Source organism: Ciconia boyciana, chromosome 2, assembly GCF_034638445.1.
Source record: "Ciconia boyciana chromosome 2, ASM3463844v1, whole genome shotgun sequence".
NCBI lineage: Eukaryota > Metazoa > Chordata > Aves > Ciconiiformes > Ciconiidae > Ciconia > Ciconia boyciana.
In genome coordinates this window covers 47,749,777-47,773,810 of record NC_132935.1, presented here as the reverse complement: position 1 = coordinate 47,773,810, position 24,034 = coordinate 47,749,777, and the positions used below count along the sequence as shown (strand labels likewise).

The following is a 24,034-nucleotide window of genomic DNA, read 5'->3' as shown; positions in this document are numbered from 1 at the left end:
GGTTGAGACTTTTAATGGTGTTTTATCATTGAATATTCGACAGATGTCGAAAGTAAAAATAATTATAATGTTCTTCCACAGTTTTTACTGTTGATGCCTATAAAATTATGTGTATAGCTGTTTTTAGTTTTAGTGCTGAGTTTACGCCAGTTATTTTGTTAAGGTTACCTGTCATCCACTCTTCTGCCAGTACAGCATATTAGCTAACATGAGTGTTAGGTTTATTTAGAAACAGCAAAGTTACTGTCTTCATTACATTTAATTAATTTGTTTTGCACAGTATTCCAGGCAGATGCACAAGTACAATAATGATCTTGATTTTTCATTGTGTACAATAGCTCTAGACATAGGCTCAAGATAGAGAGCTGTGATTAAAACACATCAATCAGTTGTAAACTGAGTTCTCATCAGTAATACTGATGACTGAAGAGAGCACACTGATGCTGGATTAGCCCACTTGCATTTACAGTAACGACTATAATGAAAATGCTGTTTTAGTAGTAGTAGGTAATTTTCTTTGTTATTCCCACTCTCTATCCCTCACCATTTCCCTTAATTGGAACTCTGTTTTTATGTAATCTTAGCTGATGCTATTTCTGACACTATCTTCTGCTACCATCGGCTTATTTTCTAGATGGGAAGTGATGGAGTTTTGCGCCTCAGTAGTTCTGCTCTAAATAATGAATTCTTCGCATATGCAGCACAAGGGTGGAAACAGCGATTGGCAGAAGGTAACTCTCAGATTTACCAAAGGTTAATTGTTTTTATGAAGAATGTCTCTGTTTCTACATTTGAGAAATACTTTTAGAATAGAAAGTGTAATACACCAGTAATTCAGCAAAAGAAAAATTGCTGATTCCATTTTGAATTTAGTGTACATTTTTACAGCTTGCTGTGGCAGCTTATTTTGACAGTTTAAAAAAAACCCAAGCATTTTCATCACTGCCAGCCTTGGAAACATAAACGCATGCAATGAAATCCCACCAATATACTTCTGAAATACTGATGTTATACAGTAAATTAAATCTTTCTATGTCACACTCACTTTTGTTTTTCATTATTTTCATTTGGAATTGTTGTATGCCTGTGACAGCAATCACTGTATGTCATCTTTGTATCTGTAATTTATAATTACCCATATTAAGCTAATCCTTGACAACTTTTATTCAATATGTTAGTATTTGTTTTTTAGGAGAATTTACACCAGAAATGCAGTTGCGCATCAGACAAGAGATTGAAAAGGAAAAGAAAACAGAACCTTGGAAAGAAAAATTCTTTGAAAGGTTTTATGGTGAAAAGTAAGTATTGAAGCAAATAAAAGCATTTTTAAATTTTCTTTTGGGAGGAAATGAAAATATAATTCTCTGCTTCACATAGCATGGTCGTATGCTGTAAAACTTAATAAAGCAGTTATCAAAGGCAGTCATTCCCCAGTATAAGAAGTTGTGGGTAGAATTATAGTGGTATGTCTGCACTTGCATTACAATTGCATTTTTAAAGGTTCATAACTCATCCATAAAATTCATTCCAAGGAGAGCTTAAGACATAAGGCCCAAGCATGTGAGTATTTTCTAATTATCTTTTAAAAGATAGCATTAGGGCAATTCTCCCCTCCTGCAAAATATAAATACAGCTTCTACAGACTAGAAGACCAGTAGAGATATTTCTGTAGTATGATTTTATTGATTTTATTTTTTCTAAGCTAGTTGCAAAGTTTCTAAAATCAAATAGTGTTTTTTATTGTTTGACTGAGATGGCCCTTTGCTGGAGTAGAATATACAACGTAGAATAAATATTGGCTAGAGGCAAATGAAAGTGACAACGACTAGTCTAATTTTAGAAGTGAGATGCAAAGAATAAATAAATACTCTTAACTGACTAAAATGAAGTAGATAGTATCACTCCAGGTGATACTGTTGGCGCGAGTCAGCACCATTTCATTGATGATGATACAGAGATGGCATTCTGCAGCAGCTGAAGATTCAGTTCTTATATTCAGGGGGTTTTTTAAATCACAATTTAAAGAGATTCACATATTTTCAAATTTCAAGAATCTTACTTTTAAAAATCGCTTTAAAAAGTTAATCCATCAATACTTAGAATTACATCTCTCTTTTTAAAAATATTAAGTATTAAAAATTATTAATTATTATAAAGTATAAACTATTTTTTAAGTTACTGATTTTTTAAATTAGTATTTTCAGGTATGTTTTAATGGAATTTATGCATAATACTTAGCAGACAAAAATGTGCCATGGGAACCATCATCACATGAGATGTCTTAGTTTTGTTGTTAGATGTTTTTTACTTAGGAAATCACAGGGAACCCTTCATATAAGTGATTAACTTAAAGATTAAGGCATTAACTAAAGTGTTTCTGCAGTAACAATGCTATTTCTCACAATCCACCGCCTTGGACCACTGGGAAATGTAGTGAAAACAAGGCAGCAAACAGAGATCCATTGTAATATTTTATTTTGCACATCCTTGCTAGGTGCTTTCTCCCAGTGTGAATACTATTTCTACACCACTTTATCTTTACATATAAGGGAAATTCTAGGGTCATAATATGGCAGACTTTCTAATTGTCAAGTGCTTAACTTCCTACTTAACAGCTTTGAGACCTCAATGTAGTCCAGGTGTTGATCCCTTTAGTATCAAAAAATATTAATTAGGTTTTTAGATAGGGAACATAATGGCTTTTCATTATGCATGTCAAGAGAAGAGTCGGTTACCAACCTTTCATGAAGGAAAGGGCTATGTAAGGTATTGGCATAGGGCCTTCCACAAAAAGTAGACATTTAGGAACAGCAAAGCATGAGCACCTCACTCTAGCTGAAGCCTATTCCTCAGTCACAAATGACTGTCACATGCACAGAGAATGATACTCATAATTTTACAGAGCCAGCAGTCGTGCCGTGCTAGCTGAATGCTGGATGCTATAATGGTTGGCAGATGATTACTCAGTCTGCAGTGATACATGTCATTTGGGTTGATAGGTTCCTGACATCAACATTGTTATGCAAAATGTCATATTGCATATAATTTCCATTTTGACTACAGTATTGAATCTGGTCCCCCCTGCCCTTTCCCCAGCTTGTGTTGTTTCACTTGCATTCTTCTTAATGGCTGTTATGTAGGCTGATTCTACTACTTTGCTGCTTGGCCGCAAAGAAGATTTAAGTACTTTTTATCATTATTTACTGACTGAATGGTAGCTTTTGCTATAGTTTCCACCTTGTGTAAGTTCTCTCACCTTTTTTCACTTTGGTTTTTAAACTTGCTTTGAGTATGATTGGGCTTTCTCTCTTTTCAGCTATGTTGATTCAGCTCAAGTAGCAGATTTTGAAAGCTTCCTGAGCTATTTCTCACGTGCACTGTCTGCAAAATGGATCTCTTTTGCAGTCTAACTTGCTTGCTTTACAGTCAATGTAAATGCTGTGACTTCAGCTAATTTTATCTTTTCATATTCCATAAGTAAATTCAAGTTTCACCTTATACTTAGAGAAGGACCATTAATAGATTCAAAATCTTTGTAAACATTTTTAGACACTCTCCAGTTCATGGCATTCAAAGGCTTTAGAGTGCTTCTTCCATGTTGGCTCTACACATTACGTTTCTTGTATTTGCTCTTATCTATACCCAGGCTGTTTATCATGGGACTGTCAGTTGTAGTTTACTTCCATCCATTTATGTTCTCTTTCCACTTCCTCATGGTTGTTCATTTTTCCTCTCTCTTACTTTCTTTAAAAAAACCAAAAACTTCATTCTGCAGTCATTTATCTAGGATCAGCTGATGCATGTTGCCAGAAATCCACATTCTTCTGGCTTGTTGCCCCAGGATTGCAAGGGTTATACTCTGTTGTCTCAATATATTATTTCTTTTCCCACTCTTGAGAGAGTTACGTGTCAGGATAGCACTGCTGGCTCACTAAATCAAAGCTTTAATTTTGGGTAGACCTCCTCTAAATTTTATTGCTGATTTAATCCTTCATTAATTTTTTTAAAATTTATTTTTCCTGGTACTACTTATCACAGCACTAGAATATCAGCATCCGTATATCCTTGAGTAGCTGTTTGGGTTTTTTTTATTTGATGACTGACTACCCTTACTTCATCAGTTTAATCCTCTCCTTAGCACTTTCACTGACGGCTATTTACTGCTGTCCTCATATTTTTGTGCTGTTTTGCAAACTTTGGGTGTCTTTTTCTTTAAGAAAGAAGACAGATCAGCTGTTTATCTTGCAATCTGAGATTGCCTTAAACATGCTGATCTTGAGCCTTCTCCTTTTGAAAGCCTTTTTCTTCACTGCAATATCTTCTTCAAGATAGTAGTATTTCCAATACTGCAAAAAAACTGATTAAGATTCAGTACGTGTTCTGCTGGACTTAATCCTGCATTATCTTATTTTTCTTACACTTCTTCCTCTTCAACGTGTTACTAGAATGTGTGTATTTGTGTAGCGTCCATGTGACAGTTGCATTCACTTTTATCCTGTCCTTCATTCCTTTGCTGATTTTCATTCCATAGAGGTAACTATGAGGCAATATCTTTTCTTGGTGTAAGCTGGCTAGAGAAAATAGACCACTGATTCAGTTTTCAGTAATGCAGTGGATTTCTTTCCCCTCCTCATTTTCCTGAGATAACTTTTGCTCGTTTACACAAGGAATTTTAGAGGAAGGAAGTTACTCACCTAAACTTATAACCTAAACTTAGACTATATAGGGAACCTATAGTCTATATAGAAGAACGACACATCTTCTGAAATGCATTCAATGTGGAAGATGTGAATTTGCTGTTCTGAATTGCTGTCTAGAGGATCCTTCCTCAGCATATTGATGGCATAGGGAGACTTTGTGCATATTAAGTGACTAGTAGTAGGCAATATTAATAGTTACCCTGAGAGTGCTTTTTGGGGTACCAGTTCCAGGCTGGGGTTTGTTTTGTGTTTTTTTTTTGCATTTACAGCTATCCCTGTAATGCATCTGTTCAGTATTTTTAAAATGTGCAACCGCAGATTTTGGGGTTTTACATGCTTATTCTGTAATTCCATATACGTGGTCCTTTGTGATCTCTGTATCCTCTGGCTACACATTGACAAGTTATCTTGCTTCCATAATTTCTGAATATCTTTTATGCTTGCTTATTGCCATATTATTCTTTGTTTTCTGATTAAAATGAGAACAGGGATCAAACTTCTATTAATTAGATTAGAAGACCCTTAAGACCATGAAATTTCTTTTAAGGCCTCCAGACAAGCTTTTGTGTATTTTCTACTATTATGGAATTGTTGAGGCACAAAGTCTCCTTGGAAAATCTTACTAAAGATGCTGAACACCTGTACTCCCACTGTACTTAGAAGGAAATGAGGATGTCAGAATGCATACATTTTTTAAAATAATGATTTTTTTCAGCCCTTGGCTTTTGTTTTGTTTTGTTTTGTTGTGGGTTTTTTAAATTCTGTTGAAGTAATAAAACTTTTTTAAACTAATGTTTTCAGGACCAAAGGTAAGAAAATCTTCAGAAGAGAAGAATATGTAGGAATGGTTCCTTTGCACTTCATCCCTGAGAATGAATGCATAGATTATAAATATGTGTCTTTTTAACTCCTTAAGAATGTTAAACTTCTTTTTAATTAGAGTGAAATCAAATTAATAATATATACATAATCTGTTTATTTAGAAATAGTTTTTATCTTTAATGTAGTATTTAGTTTGCTGAAAGAATGGAGCAAAAACCCACAAGCTGTCAACCAAGATCTTTGTAATTGACTCTTGAGTTGTAAAATGAGGCTGAAGTGGAGTTATTTTGATTTTAATCATAAATTTGAAATTACTGTCAAATTACAAAACTGAAACGCATGCTTTGCCTTATTAGTTTTAGGTGCAGCTTTTCCTTTAAAGTGCAGAATTTAAGCCATATTGCTGGCTGTGTTGACCCTAAATGCAAGTGTAGGAGGAAAAAAGGGATTTCCTTTAGAACAGTTACTGATGGAAGAAGATACAGTTGTGCATTTCCTCTGCAATGCATGCTGTATTAGTATTGCAGTGTTGTGCTGGTATTTAAAAAACAAAACAAAACACAGAAATTTAAACAGAGTATGAGTAGTGGTGAATCTGTGTAGCTTGCTTTTTGTTTAATTGAAGTGCCAAATAGTTAAATAATGAATAATATATTACTTATTTTGAAAATGTTTAAGTTTTTTAACACTGGTAAGAAAATCTGGGTAGTTAGGTTTCCAAAATATATAAAACCATATATAAATTAGTCAGCCAACACTTAACGAAACAACTGTTTTAAACTGGAAAATATATCTTTTTTTTTTTGTAAATAAAAGATGCGGGCGAGAAAGATGATCCTATTCCTTTATCATGTCTGTGATTAAAAGACCTTTTTCATTTGTGTGTTTTTATTTAGATTGGGAATGTCAAGAGGGGAATCAATGAAACTCACTGCAGTGCAGAACAATCATGAAGATGAAAGCAGTTCTTTGTGTGGATCTTCTGGTACACCTGGTCCTTCTAAGCAAGGAACCTTTGAGAACCAAGAAGAGAAGGGTGCTAAAATTCCACCTTTACCAGAGAGAGATTATTGCCCATCTCTTTGTAGTATGGAACAGGTTCCTGTCAAGGATCTAACGGCAGACTCAGAGGATATACTGATACCTGAAGAATCAATCATTCAGGAGGAGATTGCTGAAGAGGTTGAGACAAGTATTTGTGAATGCCAAGAGGAGAACCATAAAACAGAACATGAGTTTTCTGAGGAGTCAGTAAGTCCAGCTGGCACAAATGAAGAAACAGAGGCAGTACAGCTTGCAGACAGCACTGAGTCCTGTGTCATGATGAATGATGTAACTGATACTGTATCTCACATTGAAATTAAAGTGGAGTTGAAGTCAGAATGCCCTCAGGAGGAGATGTCAGTTGTGATAGATCAGCTGGAGGATTGCGTATCACCAGCACAATCAGCTTCATCCAGAAACTCTGTCAGTGATACAGCAGAGAAGGATTCTGAGTCTGCAAAAGAGCTAATTGCACCAGAAATGCAAAATGCTGCTCTGGAAGGCTCCTTGTTCACTGGTGGAGGCATTGCGGTGGATATGGAGCTTCAGAGTGACCCTGAGGAACAGTTGTCTGAGAATGCTTGTATTTCTGAAACTTCCTTTTCCTCTGGAAGTCCAGAAGGACCGTGTGTTTGTATTGCCTCTCCTGGAGGAGACACTCAGTCAACTTCAGAGGAACCCTGTACTCCAGCATCTCTTGAAACAGCTTGCTCATCTGAAGTGTCCAGTACTGAAAACATTGAAGGTGATATTCAGCAAAAGCCCAGTGATGAAAACTTGCACACACCTTTAATGTCAGAAATCTCTCCAATGTCCACCTCACCTGTAACCTCAGAAGCATCTCTGATGTCAAATTTACCTTTAACATCAGAAGCATCACCAGCTTCTAATTTACCTTTAACATCAGAAACATCTCCAATGTCTGATTTGCCTTTAACATCAGAAACATCTTCAGTATCTTCTGTTCTTCTAACTTCTGAAACATCCATGGCAAATAGTTTGCCTCTTCCATCAGAGACATCTCCAGTTTCTAATTCCCCAAGCAATGAAAGACTTATTCTGCAACAAAGGAAATCACCTTGTTTGTTGGAAGACTCCCTTTCCACTCTGAAAGAAGAAAGCTCTGCCATTCCTAAGGCGGTTCAAGAAGAGAATCTTGTTGTTCAGCCAAAGCAAATTCAGACTGCTCCTGAAAATATGAAAGTTGGTCCACTAACAATTATACCTGATACTTCAGTATTGGAAGAGCCCCAAACCAAAAACCTCAGTCATCAGCCATGTAAGTCACATTCTGAAATTGAGAAATCCTACATTGCATCCACCCCAGAACACTCTCCTCCAGAGGTGATCAAAATTAAAAATCACAGTGTTCAGCAAAGAGGTGACAAGAAAGGTACACTCTTGCCATCAGAGGTAGCTGTCTTATCAGAAGGATCAGTGGGCAAAAATATCGAATTGCTTCCATCAAAGCCACATGATAAACTATATACCTCATCTCTAGAGAAAGCTACATTCTCTGAAGTGTGCAGAAGTAAATCTCACAAGCTAACAGGCAGCACCCAAAGCCGTCTAGAGAGTTCACATTCTTCCAAGTCATTAGAACCCACAAAATCACCTGAAGTGAGGAATGAAAGTAGAGATCCAGAGATCCCAAAGAGGAAAACAGCGGAACAGCACAGTTTTGGAATCTGCAAAGAGAAGAGAGCTAGAATAGATGATGATCAGCCTAACCGTAGTGCTTCATCAATGAGTCCATCTGATAAAGATCAGCCACCCAGAGAAGAACCCCGAGTTCCACCCCTTAAGGTAAAGTAATGAATAAACAGGCTGACTTGGAAACTAAAGGTTTATCATCTCCCTCCTACTGACTACATGTAGACACAGTGCACGGTGTATTTTTTGTAGGGGTGTGAGGGGTGTTACTACTGGTGCTTTTGCTTTACTATTACATTCCTACCATGCCAAATTACTTCTGATACAAATATACCTATAGTTGTTCAGTCAGGGTCTTTGCTACAAAATTGCTTTTGTGTGAGGGAAAGTTTTCCAGGATCTATGGTTTCATCTAATTCAAGAGCTTCCCCATCATTTACACAGTGCTACTTGTTTTTCTAATTGCCCAACTGTATTATCCGCTTGTTCTCCTGCGACTGACTTCTCCAGCAAGTGTGAGTAATAAATGTTACCATAACCAATACTAAGAAAAACAACCAGTGCCTTAATCCAGCAAGAGAACCTAGAGTCAGAATCCCTTTGCAAGCCCAGGGCTTGTGGTGGGCTGAAGTATAAGATTTCCCTGTAGACTTAATTGGAAACAGAGACCTGGCTATCATGGGGAAGTGTCTAACTGGTATATGTATAGATATCTTTGTTTAATGGCAAAGCAAAAGGTAAAAAAGATACACCAACTAAGCAAACACTTTTATGTGTATCATTCTGCTATGTAAGAAAGTAAATTCCAGTTGAAAGCTTTTTTTTTTCTAACAGAGGGATCTGTAGATTTAGTTATATATAGGCTCAGCGTTTTGACCCTTTTAATTTTGTACATGATGACATCAGCCAAGTTTTAGATCCAATTTGCTGAACTTAAGCCACTGACTTTACAATACTAGTTCCTGATTATTCAGAAATGCCCTTTTCTGCATTTATTTTTAACTGCTGCAATCACTGAACATTGTTAATATGGCCAGGAGGGCAAAGAGGCTAACTGTTTTAATCACTAGTGTGGCAGCATATTTTAACTAATTTATTTTTATAAGCAGTGATGCAATTGGAAGTTAGCCCATTCTGAGTTTAGTGATACTCTTTCATATTTGGAAGGTCTCTATCTAGCCTAATAAATTCTAATCACTCTCTAAGCACAAAGAAAAATACATCACTAGGGAATAAAAAAGCAAAATGTGACTATAATAATAAAAATAATCAAGCACTTAGAGCTTTAGCAGTTCTGGTGATGCAAAGTGGAAACTGAAAAAAGTTGCTACTGAAACAGCAAAATGTTTTGAAGTAATTGTGAGTTTGTGATATTCTTTATAATATGTTCATGTAAATGTTAAAGCATCACAATATTAGGAGTGTTTATTTATAAGCCAAAAGTTTAACTGCTAGGAAAAGTGAAGTATTCCAGCCCTCCAGACCAGCATAGAGTTGTATGGTTATATAAATGGTTATATATTACAATACCATCTTAATATTGATTTCCACTGATCTCTTATGAAAAATCAGATGCTGTCAGTCTTGCACAGCCTTAAGAATTGAATCTCCCTGAAGCCTCCAGCCAGTGAATGAGAATACTGAAAAACTGGGAAGCATTTCAAAAAATAATTTTGGACAATCAATTCTAGTATGTTTTTGTGTAACAAATATTCGGCTTTGGGGTCATCTCACCAACAAACCCCTATCCTTTGTAATTAAAAGAGGAAAAAGAACCCTGGTTCTCCTAAATCATTCTGCTATATGGCTCTCAGTTCCCGTCATACCTTATGACTACTTTTTCTACAAATACTACCTATTTTTCTTCCCAGTTCCTTTCAGAAGAGAAGTCACAGCATTAACCACTAAGTCTTATTACTGTGGACAGCCGGTAAACATATGTCCCTTTTAAGAAATTGAAATGGTTTTTTTGCCAACCTTTGGGTATTCTGAGAGAGTGTATGAGTTATAAAGTGACCCCAGGACTCTTAATCTCTAATCCTGAAAACAGATGTGCCTAATTGGAAACATACTAATAATCCCAGGGATTTTACAGGTTATTATTTTGCTTAAAATTTTAGGTATTTAAAAATTCAATATTTGCATGTTTAATATTTGTAGGTTTGAGGATTTCATTTTGGAAATGCAGTAGTGTAGGAGGTATCCCAAGGATGTGCTAAAGCAAGTCTCTTAAAATTGTGAGTGAGGAACGGAAAGGCGTATCCTTTGGTGATTCACTTCTTTTATACCACTACTCTAAAGTGCTCTGTGGTGTAACATGAAAAACAGGCTCAGTGGAGACACTGCTACATCCTGTCTAAAAGCAAGATTTGTTGTCTGGTATATAAGTGAAAGACAGGGTGTTCCTAATGTCTTAGTCACTGGAGTCCAAGGAGCAAAAGTACTATATGATCGTTATTTTTTCACACATTTGCAGCAAGTGCTTTAGTCGTAGGCTCTTTTCCAGTATCCCTGCACTAGGCTTGTTGATGTTCTCAGTTAGATACACTGCATATAAAACAGGTCTGACAGATTGTATCAGATAAGCATCACGTTGTCATCCAGTTCAATCTTTCTTCCTGTCAGAAGGATCAATGTGAGTAGGCTAATACAGGTGTCAGTTATTCATGCTGGAGGATGATAAAATACTGAAGTGTAAATATCATTAATTTTTAGCATTTTTCTGTCCAGCTGCACTGAACAGTAATTCCCTTCGTTACCTTTCTCTGACCCTTTAAGAGACAGCTGGTGATTTTAGCAAGTCGATGATCTCATTAAAATTCCTGGTTTTTTTCTTCCTTTAGATTCAGCTTTCAAAAATTGGACCACCTTTCATCATCAAGAGCCAACCTGTTTCTAAACCAGAACCTCGAGTTTCCCCAAGTACATCGGTCAGCAGTGGGAGAAACACTGGGGCTAGAACTCTTGCGGATATCAAAGCAAGAGCTCAGCAAGCAAGAGCCCAAAGAGAAGCTGCAGCTGCAGCAGCCGTGGCAGCAGCTGCAAGCATAGTCTCTGGAGCAATGGGGACCCCATGCGAAGGTGGGAAGACAAGAACACTGGCACACATCAAGGAGCAAACAAAGGCCAAGCTATTTGCAAAGCATCAAGCCAGAGCTCATTTACTTCAGACTAATAAAGAATCAAAGTCGCAGTTTAGCTCAAAGGAAAGTACCTCGTCTCTGGAGATACCAACTTCTACTGACACAAAGATTGAAGGTTCTACTGGTGTCATTATAGTTAATCCTAACTGCAGGTCCCCTAGCAACAAGTCTGCTCATCACCGTGAGACTACCACTTTATTGCAGCAGCCACTTAACACAGCTACATTACCAGAAACTGCTACTGAGATATCTGTGCACAGTTCTGATGAAAATATACCTATGCCACAATTGTGTGAGAAAATTATTTCATCTACCTCTGCTGAAAGTAACAGTGTGCCAGTGCTTTATAATAAAAGTTCAGTCTCTGTGTCTGTTTGCAGCACTGCTATGTCTGGAGCAATTAAAGAACTTTCTTTTGCAAGTTCTGTTGATAAATCCTCTGTTTTAATGTCTGTTGACAGTGCAAACACAGCAGTTTCAGCTTGTAATATAAATATGCTGAAAACCATCCAAGGGGCTGATACTCCATGCATAACTGTTGGACCAAAATGTATTGATAACAGTAATGTGCCAGTCTCCATAGACAATACAGTCTTATCAAATGCCATCGATGACAAAAGGTTGCCGATACCAAGTAGCAATGCAAATAATGCAGTCTCCAGTCATTATGCCACTGTGCCAGCTTCATCTATTGCAAATAATTTGCCAAATCATCTCTCTGGTAGTTCTGTACTGATTCCCCCAGTGGGGACTACCAACAGATTTTCTTCTGATAAGATAGCCATAACTGGGTGCAACGAGCAAAGCACTGTCTCCATTCACACTACTGTTAGGTCAGCTTTAAGTTGCAGTGAGGGCCTTGGAGTAGCAGATTCTGTTGCAAGGCCACCCGTTTCAATGTTTACTGGTAACATGGTGACAATAAGCTCTTATGATAATGCTACTAAATTAAATGCTGATCTCTTAGAAAAAAGCTCTGGAGCACGAAACCGAATGGATCTCTCTGGTAAATCTCAGCCAGTGAGCTTTACACAAACTGCCATGAACAGGTCTATACCTTGCAAAGTCATTGTTGACCACACTACAAATCTGAATTCCAGTCTGTCACTTTCTTCTTCTGTTGAAAACGCAGAGAACAGCATTGACCTGCAGAGCAGACCTGTAAGGACAGAAGCTGCCTTACAAAGTATAGCCTGTCCTCAGGTGTCTGTCATAAGCAGGCCTGAAGTGGTCTCTAATGAAAGCCTCGAGCACAGTTCCAGCTTTATCACCATTACAGCAAAGCAAGACAGCAAGAACTTGCAGGCAGGTTGTTCAAGTCTTCGAGAAGTGCCTCTTGCTCCTCAAGATAAATTAGTTGAGGTGGTTACTCCCAGCCAAGGTTTTGCTGAGCAATTAAGAGGTTCTTCAGCATTTAAAAATGAAGCAGATGCTGCCTGTGCCAATCAGTATAACACTAACAATAGAATTTGTTGGCATGATGAAGAGGCCATGAGTACAGACCAGCCAGTGGTCAGCCATCTTAACTCCAGTAAGCATAAGGAATATGCAGAGCAAAACTGCTTAAAAAATGTCAAAACCGAACCTTCCAGTTACACGCAAATGTCAGAACTGCAATCCAGGAGTCTTTTGACAAGCATCGCTGTTCCTGTTAAATCGGAAACTAATGAGTCTGACAAGTGCTTCAGGATGGACACTGAGGATTTTACAGGACCTGAAATGCCTGCCCAGACTGCAGAAATAGCCACAAGTGTGCAGCCACCACAGACCTCCAAGACATCCGTTGCGGACTCCATGGAAGACTCCCTGTCCCTGACAACAGAAACCCTAAAGAGAGTTACCAGTGCCGGGGGCTCTAGCTGTCGCTTGTCGTCAGTGGAGGCCAACAATCCTTTAGTGACACAGTTACTGCAAGGCAATCTGCCTTTAGAGAAAGTGCTGCCGCAGCCCAGATCAGGAGCCAAACTAGAAATTAACAGGCTTCCCTTGCCTTTGCAAACTACCTCAGTATGTAAAACAGCAGCGTCCGAGAGAAATATTGTTGAACATCCTTCCAACTCTCCTAATCCAGATGGTAAAGGATTTACCACAGGCAGCATAGCCCCACTACAAATCAGAAAGCGTGAAAACCATCCGAAAAAGAGGATGGCCAGGACTGTAGGGGAACATGCTCAAATTAAATGTGAGCCTGGGAAGGTGTCAATGGACACAGATGTTAAAGTGGCTCCTTGTGTAATTAGTTCCAGCATGAATCAGCTAGGGCATGGTCAGCCATTTAAGCAGGAGTGGCTGAACAAACATGCCATTCAGAGCCGAATCGTTCACAGCCCAGAGATCAAGCAGCAGAAGAGGCCATTGCCTTCATGCAGTTTCCAGCAGAGCTTATTTCACATTGATAAAAATGGCAGCTTTCATGCAGAAGCTAGTACCTCACATAGACAGCATTTTTACCAAATGTCCATGGCTGCAAGAGGCCCCATTCCTACGGCAGCTTTGTTGCAAACTACTTCAAAAGGCCCACCTGGCTGCAACGCATTTGCTTTTAGCAGACACCTGGAACAGAAGGGCTTGGGAGATGTGAATATTTCTACAGCAGCTCACCAGCTGAGGCTAGGAAGTGTGTTTTCCCCTAATATTCAAATTAAGGAAGGTGATGACATTGCCAGTGCCTCTCAAACTCTGCAGAGTAAAACGTTAGTGCATCCCCCTCCTCCCCCTCCGCCCCTGCCACCTCCTCCCCCTCCTCACCCAAATGCAGAAGTCCCCTCTGATCAAAAACAACCGACAGTTACTATGGAAACCACTAAAAGACTTAGTTGGCCTCAGCCAGCAAGCATCTGTAGCAATATAAAATCTGAACCTATTTCTTTTGAGGAAGGTTTAAGCAGCAGCTGCGAACTGGGCATGAAACAAGCTTCCTATGATCAGAACGAAGTGAAAGAACAGTTAAAAGCATTTGCATTAAAAAATGCAGATTTCTCTTCCTATTTACTTTCTGAGCCACAGAAGCCTTTTACCCAACTTGCTGCTCAGAAAATACAGACGCAGCACCCACAGCAGCAGCAGCAGCAGCAGCAGCTCTGTGGAAATTATCCAACAATACACTTCGGTAGCACAAGCTTCAAAAGGGCAGCATCTGCAATTGAGAAATCGATTGGGATTTTAGGAAGTGGCTCAAACACTGCCACAGGCCTGTCTAACCCGAACGCGCAGATCCCGGTTCAGAAATTTGCTGATAGTAGCAATGCCGATGAACTGGAACTGAAATGCTCTTGCAGGCTGAAAGCCATGATCGTGTGCAAAGGCTGCGGAGCCTTCTGTCATGATGACTGCATAGGGCCTTCCAAACTGTGTGTAGCTTGTCTGGTTGTACGGTAGGAACTGAATCAAAGATGCAGTATCCCTTATCAACGTGGGAGAGCAGGACAAAGGAACGAAGAAATTGGAACATTTCAGGCCACTAATGGTTTGCAATTAGTTGATTGATTTTTTTTTTTATTTTTTTTCTTCCACGTGGTGCTTTCAGAATTTAGTTATTCCTGCCTGAGTGCCATTTTCTAGGAAGAAGAGGAAACCTGTAGAAGTAGTTTAAAAAAAAAAGATAGCCTTGTTACTGAAGCTTCTATGAGCTCTCTTGCTGTGCTAAAAAAAAAAAAAAAAAAAGGCATTAATGCATGTCATTTGTAGCTTCTATTTATTTGCACAAAGTGCAGCACGTTTTTTCTCCACTTTTTGATAGTTGATACAAGCTGCAGGTTAAATATCAGTGGAAGAATAACACTGCAAGAAGTGGAGTAACTATGCAGAATGAATAACACACTGAATAGCGGCTGTTTTGAGTGGGGTAGTGGCAAGGTGCGGAGTATTGGCCATCATAGCTTCTAAGTCGGTCTGCCGTTTTTCTGCTGATAGGATTGTTTTCTTCAATTGACTTTCACTATCTAGGGCTAAAATATAGTCACTTCACCTAGGGAAAAAAAAAAAAAAAGAGGAATTCAGATTGTTAGAGGAGTTTCTTTACATGCCTGCCAGGAACTATGGAACTCAAATCTTACTCATCGTCTCTTCTTGTTGATTCCTTGAGAAAGATTTGTATATGCAATGGGTTAGTGGGGCCAACACTGGAATCACAATGGCTTCAGTAGTCTGGAGAAAGTAACTTCTCTACTGGGGATTAGAAACCTGTTTTCTCTTCCTGTTTCCCACTCAAATATTCTTTATTTGTATTTGTCTCTCTAATATGTCCACTTGATTTGTCAGTCCCAAATATATATATATATATATATATGATCAGACTTAATGTAGTAGGTTCTGGACATTTTAGCCTTTCCATGGCCTAAAAATGATGCATTCTTATGATGAATGAATGAGGAAAGATTCTAATTGCATATTGCTTGAATATTAGATTATCAGTTGTTTTTCCTCTTATGTGAGTTCCTCTATTTAAATAACATCTCAGAGTTTTGCCATTTAAAGTAATTCTTAGAATTACTTATGACACTGACTTTTTTTTTCTCAAAGGAATTCAGACCCCTTACTCTACCTTTTAGAAATTTGGAAGCAAAAAGGCATTTTTAAAAGGGATACTGCATCTTTAAAGTAACCTTCAGTATTTATCCAGTACTGTATTTACATTTAGGACTATAGCTGCATTCCAGATGCGCTAACCACCATAACAGCAGAGAAGAAAAACGATAATTTTGGGGCCCTATTCACCTAAAAAGAAAATATTATAAAGGGATAAAGCACATGCGGTTGCTGGGGAGATGAAAATACCTTGGGTTTTTTTACTCCCACTTCAAGAACACAAAATGTGTAGTGCAAGTCATCCATCTGCCAATATGTGGTTGGGTCTGCCCAAATGTCAGCATCAGAAAGAAATGTTATTTTTACCATTACAGTAGCACCTCACTAATCCAAAGACCTTACAGTCTGCTCAAGAAAACTGATTTTCCTTCCACAATTTTCAGAGAGCAATGTAGTAAGAATGTGTGAGATGTAATACTGCTTGGATTTTGTGATGCATTTACTGTTGCATTCTGAAATATTAATGTGAATGATAGAACTACATTTAGGAAATAAGAAGTATACTATGTTTTACACTATACTTTTTTTATATCATCTTTGTTTGCATACTTATTCATAAGCTACAACTGGTCTCCCTGACATGGGTGCATATTAGTGAGGTTCTACTGAATGGAGGAACCATGTTTATTTTCCTGTGGGACCATTTTCACAAACATGATAAATGCCGTTTATTGTCTTAAAAGTGAGCTGGAATATCTACAACATACATTCCTGTCATAGGAAGCTCTATGGTGCACCTTGATGTTCTCTTTTATTGTAATTAGCAACATATCAATATTATTTTTGACACTGTGTGGTACAAAGGCCATTTATAATTACACTAACAAATTTGTTGCTGATACAATAATATATTTTTTCTATACAAAAGTGCTCCTTAATATGACATGTGAGTTAAGAAACGGCTTCTCAGCACTTTCAGGTCTTCTGGTAGGAAAATAAGCCAGCCAAGCAAAAACCTAAAAGTAACCACATGAAAATTAGCATCCAGTGCTACACCAGCTGCTGGCAAAACAGTGACTGGAAAATACTCATGAGTAAGCATGAGTGTAGTCAGTTAATGCATATCAAATTCATGTTTGAGGAGCCTTTGTATCGGAATTGTATTGCGTTGTATTTATACTTGCTAGAGGTAGGATACTTCTCTTTAAAATAAAGAGAGCAAGCAGTCTTAGACTTCTAATAACCTATGTTTATGTAAGCCTGCTGGGAATCCTTATTTCTAGCTCAGGTTTTCCTGTCTACAGCACATAAGTCAATATTTGTTTGTACTTGCATCTTGAAATACTTCTTGTATTGACTGACATAATACAGAAATAAATTCCAGCCACAAAATAGTTTTACTTTGTTTGAAGGATAAGAGTGTGACTAATGTGGTAGGTAACTCATTCATGTCGTATTGTCATTTTTGTATCAGGATTGCAACTTGCATGTGTGAGGTCATGATAAAATGTTATTTAAAATGGCGTTAAAATGGCACTGGATGGTGCTATGTTATATTACACAACTGACCAAACTCTTCCATAGTGCAGTTCCACTCTTTTCATTCTTGAGTCATTGGAGTTGCACCAGGAGTAAATTTGACCAATTAGTTAGCAACAGTCGTGAAGTGTTGTTACAGATTATAGTTTTAGGGTATTAAAATACTCAAAAACAACTGGGGTGATATAGGAGCCTGACTGAATCCTAGTGTGACTGAAAACCTTACTTGGATTCTGTTATCACACAAATGCTTGGGGGAGAGTGACCCTTGGTCTTCAATAAGAACACAATCACATTTAGAGGTTAATTTTGAATGACTTCTTTTTTTGTTTAATTGTCCAGGTTTCAGGCCCAATGTCGTTGTGTTTTCTAATGACCATGCATTTTGCACCGTGGGGTGTTAATAGTTTATGCACTGAAAAGTGGTGAAAGAATTGCTTAAGAACACACTGCTCTGTGTTTGCGTGTACGTACGTATGTGTCCCGATGTCCATCATGTATAATTTACTGGGTTTTTTTAAATCTCCAAAATTGTTCCCCCACTCCTACCCCTGGAGCAGCACTTTTGGGTGAGAGGGAGAAACACTTTTTTTCTTTTCTCCCTCTTTATTGTTTTAATTGCATACCTGTGAGATATGCAGATAACATTAGGGCATTTGCAGTGTGTGTGTTTTGTGTGTTTCTGTTCTGAACTAATTTTCCAAGCAGAAACTCCCTTTGAAATAATGTTAAAAAAAAAATTAAGAAATGGTGAACTGGATGCTCCCTCTTTGCATTTTATTTATCTGCTGAGGTCTAGTACATGAAATAGCATTTAAAAGACAAAAATAAAGGTTGAGCCATAAAGCAAAAGGTATATTCTCTGTACTATAGACTTTCTTCTTGAGGGTGTTGCATGTTGGGTAAGCTACAGAACGTGCAGATGGTTTTTCAGGGCCCTGCAATTCCTTGCACAGTTTTTAAGCTGGTGCATATGGTGCTTTATAATGCAATTTCTGAAGTAAAATTACCTTATGCTGCACCCCCTTCCCCTTGTAAACACACGCACAATTCCAGAATCGTTATTGTAGCCTCTGGTTTAGCAGTTTCTCCAAGGTGTGGTGAAGTACCAGGATAAACACTCGAGATGAGCTGAGAAGTGTCACCGAAAGGGATCATTTTAGCTGACACACGTGAACGGCCCTGCTCTGAACACTGAATGACTTCTGCAGTCTCCTGGCAGCAGCGCAGCGGTTCGTCTTCTGCGGCTCTGCAGAACACTGGGGGGGAAGCAACAAACTATTCAGTGGATTTATCATGGACCTGTGTAGCTAAATGTTCTGAATCTATGAAATCCTGTTGTCTTCAGTCATCATGCTTTGTCACTGTAAAACCAACGAAAAAAAAAAGCATTTTTTAGTCTAATTTAAGGAGCTGCTTCTTTTATAGCACATAATATTTCGCTTTGTACTATATTTGATAGTTAAAGAATAATTTAGTCGTAGAATAACTTTGTTGTATTTGTACTGTTCATGAATGTTACAAGAAAAGTGCTTTACTTTGTTGCCATAATTCTCTTGTACTGCTGTAAAATATTTTTTCTGCTTTACGGAAACTTAACTCGATTCACATTTTCAGTACAGGGTTTTTTGTGTGTATGTATTTTTTTTGTCAGTATTCTGAATGTTTACATCTGTTCGACATTAGCCATTCTATGCCTTTATGGGGCAGTATTACTCCTGCAGTATAACAGCAATGTGAAATCCACTTATACCTAACATGCATGAGAAATACAGATTTATTGGGGAGATCCCTAACGTGCATAGATATTTTTTCTATCTGCATTCAGTGAAGTAAATACCCTCCTTCAGTCCTCTACCAAAGAAAATATTATTCCCACAGGACAAGCTCAGAAAGTGGTTCTCTGAATCTTCAGAAGGGGGTGTAGTTGGTTTCAGTGGGATTGCAGTTTAATGCTGTTATGCTTCGCTTTGTTACCCCACCAGACGTGACTGGGTGAAACAAGCATTTTAGCAATTTTTTTGTTTCAAGACAAGTGTTTTGTTTAGAATTCAGGGATCGTGCTTTCTTTAATGGTGCTGTTTGTTTTATTTTTTTTAAGAAAACAACATTTTGTTGCCTACAGAAATGACCATTCACAAAACCATAAATTAAATAAAATAATTTGTCTTCATAACCTCTCTCTTCTCCCTTTCCTTTTCCCCTTCCCTATCCCTTGAAAATAACAACTTGGGCTTCAATATTAAAATATTCTGAAAAAAAATAAAGAGATAAAATAATATTTGTCATTTGTTTATTTATTTTATGTTCAGTGCCTTAGGCAGGAGATCCTGCTTGTGCACATCCATCGTATGTACAGGTTGGTGAAATAGAAATGTGAGAGAAAAATCGGTCCTTTGTAAAGGGTTTTTAAATAACGATGATGTAAGACATAGTCTGCATGACTTCTGATACTCAAGTATTAATCATCTTATACTAGTAAAATAAAACTAGGTGTTGTATATTAAGTTGTTTTAAGTAGAATAGTTTGTGGATGAAAGTGATTATATTGCTTTGGGTAGTTAATGCTGGGTGTATTTTCGTACCTTGCCTCCATCTGCAACCCCGTCCAGAACACGCTTAACAACTCTGCATCCAGGCATACACCTCCCTTATTTCCCATCCCCATAGCAGAAGAAATTAAATGTCCGAGGTACATGAAAGGCTACCAGTCCAAGTTATGTTCCTCAAACCAGTTATCCTTTGAAGTCTGGAAGGCCTTCCTGAAATGGAAATTCAGTAGCCATTATATTATATATAAATTTTTTTAAAGTTTTCAGCATTTTACTCTGCAAAGAGCTTTGAGTACTGGTGGTTAGGGTGAAAGTGTTAGAGGGCGGGCAACAAGTAGCTTTTTCATAGGCCTGCTCAGAAATACCAGGACAGCGCTTCTTAAACACCATCTTTTGGCCAGCCTCCTATCAAATAATGAAATCATTATTTCAGTCGTGGTACCATCTGAGGGTCTTGTTAGCAGCAAATGGCAGCCCCTTCTGCCCAAATCTGTCCAAATCCAGGAAGCAGACAGTGCCACCCTGTGTAGTTTATAATCCAATGACCTTTTCTCATATCCAATACCCACCTGGCAAACTCCCTCAGCTAGTACTGTCGTGCAGATTATTTAACTTGTTAAGTTCTGCTTAGATATTTTGTCTTTGCATGGGGCTGTACAAAATCAGGGATGGCTCTGCTTCTGACAGCAATAGCTTTTCAAGCTAATTTCTTTTCACAAGTTTTCATCTAAGCAATCTAAATCAGTTTCTTAAATCTCTGCTATCTAAGTATTAACTTTTGTCCTTTTCCTTCTTTTTTCTTTTTAAAAACTGTAAAATATTACTGCACATTTTTATTCGATCTTAAATAAATATTTGGCTTTTCTCTGGTGTTTACTAAGAACCTTATTAGTATTAGTAAATTAAGCCTTGTGTTTTCTTTTAAGTCCGTGTGGCCTCCTTAGGTCAGCCCAGACTTACGTATCAGTTCAGCCAGCAGATGGCATCGGGAGAAAACACGCTGCTGTGCTCTCTTGGCACAGAGAAAACCAGCCACGAATACACAGGGTTTCTGGGTTTGCCTTTCTTCAGTGCGGAGCTTTAGTTGCAGTGAAAACAAGCCCTCCTTCCCCCCCAGTCCTGGAACTTGGCTTTCAATAGAACTGATGCCCTGAAGCTCACATCATCCTTTCCTGCACTTGGCACTCCCTGAGTTGTGCAGTCTATGGAAGTGAAGTACTGATGCACCGGAAAAAATTCATCCCCAGGCCAGAGCCAGGGCATTGTTTTTTCCCTGCTGTTTCCTTTGCCACTCGTGGATGAAGAGAGACAGCAACACAGCTCTTTGTATCGAGGCGCTTCACAAATAAATATGAAGGTATTATCACTGCTTGGTGTGCAGAGGGTGTGCTGTTATCAGGCCTGGCCTTTGTCAGATGGCGTGGCTTGCAATTGAAGGACCACCAAATAGCAATACCTTTGTGCACCACCACCTTGGAGACAGCTTTCCATGATAAGGAAGGTAGACGGAGTCACAGGCACTGATACCTGCTGGTACCTGCTTGTGGAGACAGAGTACATTATTAGTACGGCTGTTTTTTATGGAAACTGAGCTAGACATAAGTATAAAGCAGCATTTGTTGAGATGATTCAGACTCCTGGACACTGGTACTCTACAAATACACAACAGACACTGATGAGAGGAGTTTGTTATATCTCAGTTAAAGGACAACCGTTTACTTTTAAGTACTGAAAGTTCATGCTCCCAGCATGGGAGGTGCCTATCGACTCACCAGCAGTGATGAAGTCAACAGTTGTTTCATATATCCATTGGGGAAAAATACCTGGATTGTACTTTTTGGAAGCTGCTGACACCCTGGATAAATGTGAATTTCTGTGTACAGGTTACCCTTCTGAAGCCCTTCTGTTCTGTGTCCTTTGTCTTGGTCTCGTAGAGCTTAGTTCAGCCTTTGGAGTCTTATCTCCATGTCTTTCCAACAAACAGCTGAGAGCTTTCTTCCAATATCTCTGAGCATCCTCATGCATCTACCACCACGGCAGAGGACAATTTGAGGTCCCAGACAGAAAAAGCACATCTGAAAATAAGCTGAATATATTGGATAATTGACTTCTATTAATAGGAAATACTGTTATGTTGAGTAAATAAATGACTGTTGATATTAATATAAAGGAGGAGATACTTTTTTTTTTCCAAATATTGGGCCTTGCTGTAAAGAGTCTCATTTGCTTCTGATTCTATCCCAGCTGCTCAGATCAATCCTGCAAATCCCTTTTTTGTGCCCCCTGATTGTGAACTCTCAGCCCAACATCCATCATGCAGAATCTTTACTACTGATGTGTACATTTCTGGCTTTTAAAGGAGCAAATCTGGGCGATGGTGGAGAGGCTTGTATGCAGTGCCTCATCCTTCACTTATTTACTTATGCATTTTGCAGCATGGTATGGAGTCTTTAGGGAAAAGAATAAAATTATCTTGAAAATACAATAATCCTAACGTGTGTTCCTTGACTTCTTTTAGGTTATTGAGTGGAAAAGTCCAAGCCTCAGATTTTTTAATGTGTGAGCAGGAGCTGACCCATAGCAGCCAGAGTAGACCATAGTCCTGGGTTCCATCCAGAAGTGAGCATTTACAGTTCAACAAGTCCAAATAAATGATCTCAGAGTATTAGGAAAACACAGCCAACACAGATAGTCTGTCACTGAAAAGAAGCATGGGTATGGAGAGAGTCAGCATAAGACTAGTGAAAAAGAAGTTTAGTTATGTTTTAGGAACAAGTGATGCTGACAATTGTTTTAAAATTTCAGTATCTGTATAGAATTGCAAATATTAAGAACATCTTTTGTAGCTCTACATTGGGAGATAAATTTAAATATTTAAGGAAAAACAGATCCACAACTAGTTGATAGTATAAAATTACAAAACTTGATGGCTAGGTTCTTAAAAATGGATGTTTGAAGGTATTTTACAATATTTCTGGTTAGGAAATTTAAAAGTTCCTGTATGCTCAGCATTTTTCAAGTTAAGGGTCTTTGTTTTGGTTTCCTAAAATAGGAATTTCAGAGCCTTACTTTAGTTTCCTGATTCTAAAAGTCTTTGCTTGCATTGCCAGGCAAGTCTGATTTATGTTCTTCGCTGTGTAGGACGGTTCAAAAAGTTATCTAGAAATACATTCAGTGTCACCTATTTCTGTTAAGTATGTCATGCTACCTAGAACAGAATTAATCTGGGTGGGGAAAATCTGCATTTGTCTTTTCGGTTCCTTTAAAATCAAATGAAAGGGCAGTGAAAACAGCCATGCATTTCAAGGGACTTTGTAGAGTATTACTGGACTTGAGGAACAGACCTTCTCCATTCTGCTCCTTTGAAATTTTCAGAGAAATAATATCAAGATCTTTATGAAGTGAGTAGGTGACAGTAAAGAGGAATGATATGTACACCAGTGCCAATGGTACTTGAATATTTAATAAAAAAGGATTTATAGACACTTAGGAAGAAAATGAAATTATGCTTGGGAGGAGTAGAAAGAAATACGTGTGAGGTGTCAGTCACAAGGGGTTCTCTCTGACACCTGATCGCGATATGGTTAAAAAAAAGATTATACTTAAGGACTACCGAAGGAGAGTAAGGCATTAGGAAAGTGGACCATGAAGTATGTTTAAATCAGGATTAAATATTAGGGTATTTCTGGTGCTGCAAAAAGAAGGCTGGTTTTATTCATATAGAATCTGAAAAATAGGATTGCAGAAATCTGAAGGCCAGCTTGTCCCTGCTGTCCCACAGCAAGCTCGGACTGCTGCTGACAGCGGTGTGCCTCACCCACTCTGCAGGGCCTCCGCTCACGGAGACAGTTTGTTTCAGCACTCCGCTGTTCTTACAATTAGAGAGCTTATCCTAACGTTTAACCCAAATCTTCCTTGCTGCTGTTTAAGCCCATTCAGTCTTATCTACGCTTCACAGACTTTGAAAATAACTTTTTCCTTTCCTCTTTCCAGCAGTCTATTAGATAGTTAGGCTGTTAATTTGTCTCTCTTGGTTTTCCATTGTTTAAGCTGA

At 38.2% G+C, this 24,034-nt stretch overlaps 1 protein-coding gene across 7 annotated transcripts in view; it reads left to right on the top strand.

The window, feature by feature from the left end:
* ASXL3 (ASXL transcriptional regulator 3) overlaps window positions 1-19,657 on the top strand; it is a 131,371-nt gene extending 111,714 nt beyond the window's left edge. For 6 of the 7 annotated variants that reach the window (XM_072852556.1, XM_072852551.1, XM_072852550.1 and 3 more), the window contains 4 exons: window positions 635-731; window positions 1,193-1,298; window positions 6,419-8,372; window positions 11,063-19,657. In XM_072852556.1, the coding sequence (XP_072708657.1) occupies window positions 635-731; window positions 1,193-1,298; window positions 6,419-8,372; window positions 11,063-14,740 (5,835 nt within the window). In that variant the 3' untranslated portion in view covers window positions 14,741-19,657. Of the gene's footprint in view, window positions 1-634; window positions 732-1,178; window positions 1,299-6,418; window positions 8,373-11,062 lie in introns of those variants that run through there. The other variant, XM_072852555.1, reaches the window with a different exon arrangement.
* Window positions 19,658-24,034: the final 4,377 nt, after the last annotated feature.